The sequence below is a fragment of the Macadamia integrifolia genome, chromosome 8, assembly GCF_013358625.1.
Source record: "Macadamia integrifolia cultivar HAES 741 chromosome 8, SCU_Mint_v3, whole genome shotgun sequence".
NCBI lineage: Eukaryota > Viridiplantae > Streptophyta > Magnoliopsida > Proteales > Proteaceae > Macadamia > Macadamia integrifolia.
Genome location: NC_056564.1, coordinates 6,820,325 through 6,828,155, shown reverse-complemented (window position 1 = coordinate 6,828,155; position 7,831 = coordinate 6,820,325). Strand labels below are relative to the sequence as shown.

Here is a 7,831-nt window from a genome sequence, read left to right as displayed (position 1 = left end):
TCAAGAAGATCTTATTAAAAAGAAAGAGAAAAATAAGTTTTTTATTTTTGGTGATAAAAAAATAAGTTATTTAGAAACATGGTATATCGGTCATTTTCCTCTCTTGTTTCTGGCATTGCTTTTATTTTTCTCCACCTTTCTGTTTTTGTATAAGATATTGGATGGTCATGTTTTTAAGTAGATGCCTGACCACATAAAGCTCTTTATGCAAAACATGAAAAGATAATGTTTTTATTAAATAAAAATACCAAGAATTTGGTCGTTGCTATCACTATTTTTCATGTATGAAAGCTAATATATAAATCTCGCCTGGATTAATTATTAGTTATAAATTTATTAATTTATAATTGCCACTACTTTATTTGAAATGTTGATACATTGGTTTTAAGAGTTTAGTTCAATTTTGATAGGGTTAGTGGTGGAAATCAACACTCTTGTTTTCAAGACCATTCGCACAGAACAAAGAGGAACAATGTTCTAATTATTGGGATGCTATCAGCATCATATTATATATATTGTTGCTTCGTAATTATGGCCTACTCTTGCAGTCTAATTAGTATTGAAGTTTGTATATTGTTTGACTATAAATTTTCTTTATTATTATTAAAAAAAAAAAAAACTTGAAAGGCTGCGTGACCCATGCACATAAATATAGAAGTGGCAAAATGACTGTCTTACCTTAATGAGAGATGAAAATCTCGCCCGGTTGATGCTTTTGCATGTGCTTCACTGCGTTCAAGCTTTTCGTTGACGTAGGAGTCATGCTATCTTTCAAAGAAACCTCTAATTATTAATTTTTTTTTAGGGAAGGGTCTAGGGGGTTGGTGGGGGGATGCAGACAATGGAATGATTTACATCTAGTGGATTGATCAATTGGTTACTTCGGCCGACTGAGTCAGGAGTAAGTGATTCAATCTAAAGAGGTGGATCGTGGAGAAATCTGGCAGATCTTTAAATTGGATATCAAGAGATGACTCTTTAGTCAAGCTTTTGAAAGAGTATTGAACACTATTAAAGCTGAAACAACAGCATTTGCCATTAACAAATGTAACAAGTTATGTAAGCTCTGTAACCAAATGATCATCTATCCCATTTACCCAAACCAGATTGGGGTTTTCGGCATCCTCCAATGTCCTGGTAGGATGGAAGGTAAGGGAAGCAAGCGATATAACAGAACTAATGGGAGCTGCTTGCCACCTATTGGCTAATGGATCAACTTCAGCCATGCATACAAACACAAAACACTTTGATTCAAACATGCAGTCAGTTTTTAATATATGTGAAAAATTTTTGTGATCAAAGTTGGCAAAAGTCTATAGTTTTTGGTATAATATGGGTAAAATCATTTTACAGTTGTACTAGAAAAAACGTGTAAGATATAGATAGATTTAAAAAAGAGAAGGTTTTTTCGAGTGGCTGAACAGGGTACAGTAGCACTTTCGTGTCTATCTCTCTTCTCCACTTGAAATGATCATGCTGCCCTCCTATATATATGATACCATATTGTCGCACTTAATTTGTGTGCTCCCCTATGCTGTTTGCTTGAAGGACATCTCTCTTTTTAAAAATAATATAATGGTAAATCTTTTTCAAATTATTTATGTTTAGTAGCGTAGATGTGTTGTTGGGAGTTTATTATAATGGACCGAGTTTTTTGCACCACGATCAAAGAAGAATCCCTTAAAGTGATGGGTGTTTGTGTGATGGGATGATTATCATTAATAAAGCGGAGGGTGTATTCTACTTTGGCTAGTAGAGGGAGGGGGTGATAATGGGAACAAGATCCTCTCTCATGTAAAGAGCGAGCTCAACTCACATCCGATGGTTGGGAGCTCCTTAGAGTGTGTGCTTGGGTATTGTGCTGCACTGGACACATTGGAGGGGATTGAGTCCGGTGATAATGACCATGGATGGGTGGATGAAGTCTTCGTGCCTTGTGAATGAATCTTTCTTCTTATTGTAATTTTTTCTTCCTAATTTTGGTTTTAAATGTAACTTACATTATAGGGAAAATTTTGTTATAAAGATCCCACACTCTTCCTCCTCCACCCATATTGGACGAATCATCACCCTCTCTTCCTATTGATGTAAAATTGCATTCTAACATTGTATGGAATTAGGGTTTCAAAAATTGACGAATTAGATTGAGAATCAGCTGATCCACCTCAGAATCGGCACTAACTAATTTAACCAATTCAATCTGATTTATGACTGAATTTGATAGATTTTCATCGATTTTTCTAGAATGTGCCAGTTAAACAAGCCCTGACCTCACCCCTTCCAAGGAATGCCTTCCAACCCTACAATGAAAGAAGAAATATGGCTTTGACCGTAACGTGGGCCCATTCTATTCTATTCTGATAGAGGGTACCGATTCAAATCAGGAATCGGTACTGATCGATACGGATGCGGATATTCTGAGTTTATGAAACCCTATCCCAGAAAGAAAAACATCATCATCTTGTAACATATGAAAGACGAGATGAGATGCTTCAAAGGAAAAAAAAAAAAATTTCAGAAAAAGGAATCTTCATAACCACAAGAAGCATTTAATGCTGCATTGAAGCTCGCATGTTTTCTTCTTCAAAGAAGGTGAAAGATGTCTGTTTTTTCTCTTACTTTACTATCTAAACAAACAGAAACACAATATCAAGGTTCTTGTCACCTTTTTAATTTCTCTTCTTCCTAGAGCTTCTAGGAGAGGTTGAAACTTGAAACTTCGAAAACCGTAGAGTTCCATGAGGTTAACTTAGCTTTAAAACTCAGCCAAGGGGACCCATTATCTTATTTGTTTCTAAGGGGGTAGAGAGAATCAAAACAACTCAGTTTATAAGATATGATCAGAGACGATGACAACAAGGAAAGAAGAGCTGTTCTTCTTGGAAGAGAAGATGTTGAGCTTAGAATCATGTGGAGTGCATTAAATGCAAAAGAGTGCGGAATAGGGTTTAGGGTTCTACAACTCTCATTTTATAAATTTCAATCTCTCTGGAAATAGGTTTTTATTTTTTATTTTTAATTAATTTTTACACAATCCTTTGTTTGATGTTGGATCTCATTAAGTGGACCTCATTAATGACTTAGTGGGTGTTTTTCTTCGGTTGGTGTTACTTATTAGATAAAATCTTGATGGGTCTTATAGCTTGAAGCAGTCATTTTTTATAATATTTTAAGTTGGGAGACGATGCTGATTAGTGTTTTAGTTGTTACAGGAAGACGGATCTTGAAACCTGTTCTATATAATCCATGGTACGATGCACACAAAATTTTCAAGCTTTTTCAATTAATTCATGGATGCATCATGGTCATTTATATGGATTTGATTCACTCTTTTTTTTCCCTCTGTTTGAAAATTATTCTTCGAATATTAAGGTGAAAAACTGGAATTAATGCAACAATTCAACAAATACATACTTTGATAAAGAAAATTTTCATCTTTACCAAAAAAAAAGATAAAGAAATTTTTCATTAAACATTTAAAGAGAGAGAGAGAGAGAGAGGGGAAATTACAAAAGAAGCCCATCGACCGGAATAGCATCATCGATAAAACTATTAACTAGGGTAACAAATATATAAACTTTATGAAAAAATTATCTCTCAATATTGTTAAAATTATTTTTTGGACTGAATTTTTCTTCACCCACAAGGAAGATGAAGAGAGGATATCTTTTCAATTGCTACATCACTTCGATAGAATTTGAAATAGTAAATGACATTTCAGACATTCAATATATAGGAACTGAGTAATTATAACCCTCAATATATGAGTATTCTCTTCATCAACGGTGAATGTACTAGAATCTCAAGGAAAAAAGCTTATCAGTTTTCCTCCACCTATTAAGTTAGACTGAACTTAAAATTATTTAATCAGAGCAATGATAAGGATAGAAACCTATGACTACAGAGTCTCAAGAGCAATCATAATAACTAGGATTTAAATGTTCGACTATGTTAAAAAATGGATGCTATGTCTAGTTGCTTGATAATGATAAGGGGATGAGTTCCTTGTCAACCGTTTAGCATACACTAGAGTTTCCCAATGTTTGTCTCTCTCCTCCCACAATAGGAGGTATATATATTATTTCATAAGAGGAAGGAGAGAGATAGACACAAGGAGGTGCTAGCATATATTATACAGCCTGCAGTTGGTGTTCTTATCCCCAATGATAAATAAATAAAAATTTACGATAAGGTTGAGCTTGCTGATAATATCCTTAATAATAAAATTATTATTATTTTCTTGAAAATTAATCAATGATAGGTGGTCCTATTTTTTATTTTTTTTGGGGTACACGACCGGTGGTCCTAATTTACTTCATTAAAACAAATGGAAAAAGAAGCATACGCAGCTAAAGTGCATATCCCAATACACTTTCTCTCTCACACATAATAAGTCGTGGGGCCTACATTAACATTCTCTTTCTTAACTTGACCATGTGGTCCCATATGAATGATGCCATTCTTCAAGTGTGTCGTGCGCACTCCTTCTTACACTGTCCTTGTAAAACCCTCTTCCAAAACTAATATATAGTGAAAAAGCAAAATGGAGAAGGAAGATCTAGTGAAGTTGTTCATCACACCCTAGCAAAGACTTTCATTGATATGGAGGATCTTATTTTTGACTTAATTAATCAAAGCTTACCCATCATAGGCGAGAACAATGTGAAGGAATTAAAAGGCAATGGTTTCCATGATTCATATACCGATTGGTTGGTACACACTACACACCCATGTGCTAATGTGATCATCTGGGAATGCATGTGCGTGTGCGTGTCCGTGTGATGTACGTGCATGTCCGGACAAGCTCATGAAAATTAAATAAAAATTAATAATGACGACATAATTACATATAATGTGGGTGGAGCTTTAATTCCCTATATTGCCCTTGAAGGTGGGAATTGCCGAAAGGGTAGTTCAGTCTTTTCAGATTTTTTTAAGGAAGATAAATTGACAACAGCTAAGAGGCTTGAATTCAAAATCTCTCCGTGAGCATGGGCTTTTTACTCACTATAGCTCACCAATTGCATTAGACACTAAAGCAAATGAAAGAATCTAAATGGGCCGGATCAGGTTTTGCACTTGCACCTTCATGTCCAGGGTTAAAGAATTGAATCAAGCATTTGATTCGATTCCAATTCAAATTGGATTGAATTAATCTAAATTGGCTGGTTCTTCCATGTATAGCATTGTAAATCGGATAAAAAATGGGTTAACAATCTAAATTTTTTTAAATGGAGAAAAGTTTTTCAGTTAGCCAACTGGTTTGGAGTGATAAACCATGGAAATGGAATAAAACCCGCCCCTTATTTGATGAATAATTGAAAGTATTCCTAAAATACCCCTAAAAGTGAATGGAGTGCTGATCTCGAAACCCATTCCCATAAAAAATATGATATATATGTTGTGATAAATTATATGGCAAGTGTTTTTTTTCTGTGAGAAGCCCTTGTGCCACTGATAAAAAAAGCGCAATGACCATCGTGCCCCTCTTGGAGGCATACACCCATCATCCCTGTGTCTGTGCATAGGAGCCTCTCATAGATACAAGTTTTTATCCTCTCTCTCTATATGTATATATATATATATTTTTCATAACTTCTAAATTATAATTATTAAACATATATAAGCATGGATGCATGGACAAAAAATTCTTCAAAAATCGATAGGTCCAATATCGTGTTTCATCTTAGGTTTTTAAACATTATTTGCTCTTTTACTCAAAACAAAACAAAAAAGAAAACCTTTTTTGCAATGCAGAATTTATTAAAAAATAATCCATCACCTACAGCGCGCTGTGTGTAGTACTTATACAGGTGAGGCTTATATTTTGTCACAAATGTATATTTATTCATGTATTTACCAAGGTACCCTTAGAGGTGCGGTGGAGAGAGAGAAAATGTGTGTTTGTGTGGATGTGCGTTCACGTGAATGTCTGTTGCAGACATTCACCGTCGAGCCCTTGTCCCTCGGGCCCAATTAGGGTTTTGCATCGAGGATTTGATTAATCTTTCAACCTTAAAGGTCCTAAACCCTAATTACCCTTGTCTGATCTGAGGTCTCCTCCTTTCATAATTTCTACTTAATAGTCCAATCTACAGTAGTCGACACACATGGCTGCTCATTAATGTCTCTTTGTGTGTCGTGCGCGTGTGCACTGTGCAGTGTGTGAGAAGAGAGAGAGAGAGAAAGAGAGAGAAAGAAGAGAGAGAGAGAGAGTCAAAGGGGAACGTGGAAGCCAAACAAGTGCATGGATGGATTGCCAACCTTTCACGCGCCTCGGCGGCGGTCAACCTCACTTATAGACCCTCTCGGCTTTTCACGACCACGACGTGTCTCAAACTCACAATTGTCATATACTCAATAAGATCTGTTTCCTCAAATGATCAAAATACCCTTAGAAACTCTGATGAAACTCTCTTAAATTCAAGGTTAGAATGGTAAAATCGAATGAATTGAAGCTTGGTTTTTTTCTTCTAAGCATAAAGGGTACAATAGTACATCATTATTATTGTTTGTTGTCTTTCTATGGAATTTAAAAATGATAATTTCGCTTATTAAAGTGTAAAAATATTTTTAACTAAGGCTAATTATATACTAATTTGTTAACCTTCAATTTAAAGGGTAACTATAACTTAACTTAGCCTTTAGAAGATCCGTTTTCTATGTTTCTTTTTATATTTGGTGGATCCCTTTTGGAAGGTAAATTTGGAATTTCCCTTTCAAAGGCAAATTTCCTTTATAAATACTAGCTCCCCAACCTTCCCCCCTCACCCTTCCATTGTCCTTGCAAGTCTTCTGCTTGTGTTCATCAAGTTCGTCATCGTAGGACAGGAGAGAGACAAGACCACCAAAGCATATTATTCTCCTCTGCTCTCCTTCCACACTATTCATAATCTCTTCTTTTTTCATCAAAACCAGCTCTCCTCCTTCTAGGGTTTTCTTTGTTCCATTCCATTCCATTATGGGTGGTGGTAGCTCCCCTTGTGCTTCCTGCAAACTGTTGAGACGTCGGTGTGCTAAGGACTGCATCTTCGCTCCTTACTTCCCTTCTGATGATCCTCATAAGTTTGCCATTGTTCACAAGGTCTTTGGTGCCAGCAATGTCAGTAAAATGTTACAGGTCTCTCTCTCTCTCTCTCTCTCTCTCTCTAAAATCATACATACATGTTCATAAGTTATTTTGACAAAAAACCCATCTCACAAATCCTAAGATTTATACTATTACATTAGGGTTTCGTATCAATTTACATATGGCCTCTCTCTCTCTCTCTCTCTCTCTCTCTCTCTCTCTCTCTCTCTCATAAATCATACATACATGTTCATAAGTTGTTTGGATTAGAAACCCATCTCATTAATCCTACGATTTATACGCTTACATTAGGGTTTTGTATTAATTTACATATGGCTTCTAGGGTTGACTTATTTTCATTGGGTTTGTGATTTATAGGAGCTTCCAATTCAGCAAAGAGCAGATGCAGTCAGCAGCCTCGTATATGAAGCGAATGCGAGAGTCCGAGACCCTGTTTACGGTTGCGTCGGGGCTATATCATACTTGCAGAACCAAGTCTCCCAACTTCAGATGCAGCTTGCGATGGCTCAAGCAGAGATCCTTTGTATCCAGATGCAGCAAGAGCCAGCAGCCTTACCCACTCACCAGATAGACAACCCAGATGACAAATCTCTTCTTCTTCACAGTAACCTCAATAACTTTCCCCAATTCCTCAACTTTGCCTCTTCCAGCAATGTAATTCAAGATCCTCCTAAGAGAGAATCTCTCTGGACTTGACTTGGTTTCCTAAATGAAAATGGTTTACTATTTCAACTTTCTTTA

General features: G+C 36.0%; 1 protein-coding gene across 1 annotated transcript; it reads left to right on the top strand.

Annotated features, from left to right (window-relative positions):
- Positions 1-6,775: 6,775 nt before the first annotated feature.
- Positions 6,776-7,831, top strand: LOC122087650 (LOB domain-containing protein 12). The gene is made up of 2 exons (XM_042656849.1): positions 6,776-7,120; positions 7,448-7,831. The coding sequence occupies exons 1-2, from the start codon at positions 6,962-6,964 to the stop codon at positions 7,784-7,786; spliced, it is 498 nt and encodes a 165-aa protein (XP_042512783.1). The 5' UTR covers positions 6,776-6,961; the 3' UTR covers positions 7,787-7,831.

Excerpts from the sequence above, each read along its gene's own strand:
- LOC122087650 (XM_042656849.1), top strand. The coding sequence starts at position 6,962 with ATGGGTGGTGGTAGCTCCCCTTGTGCTTCCTGCAAACTGTTGAGACGT. Across the intron at positions 7,121-7,447 it reads ATGTCAGTAAAATGTTACAG|GAGCTTCCAATTCAGCAAAG; the intron begins GTCTCTCTCTCT and ends TGTGATTTATAG.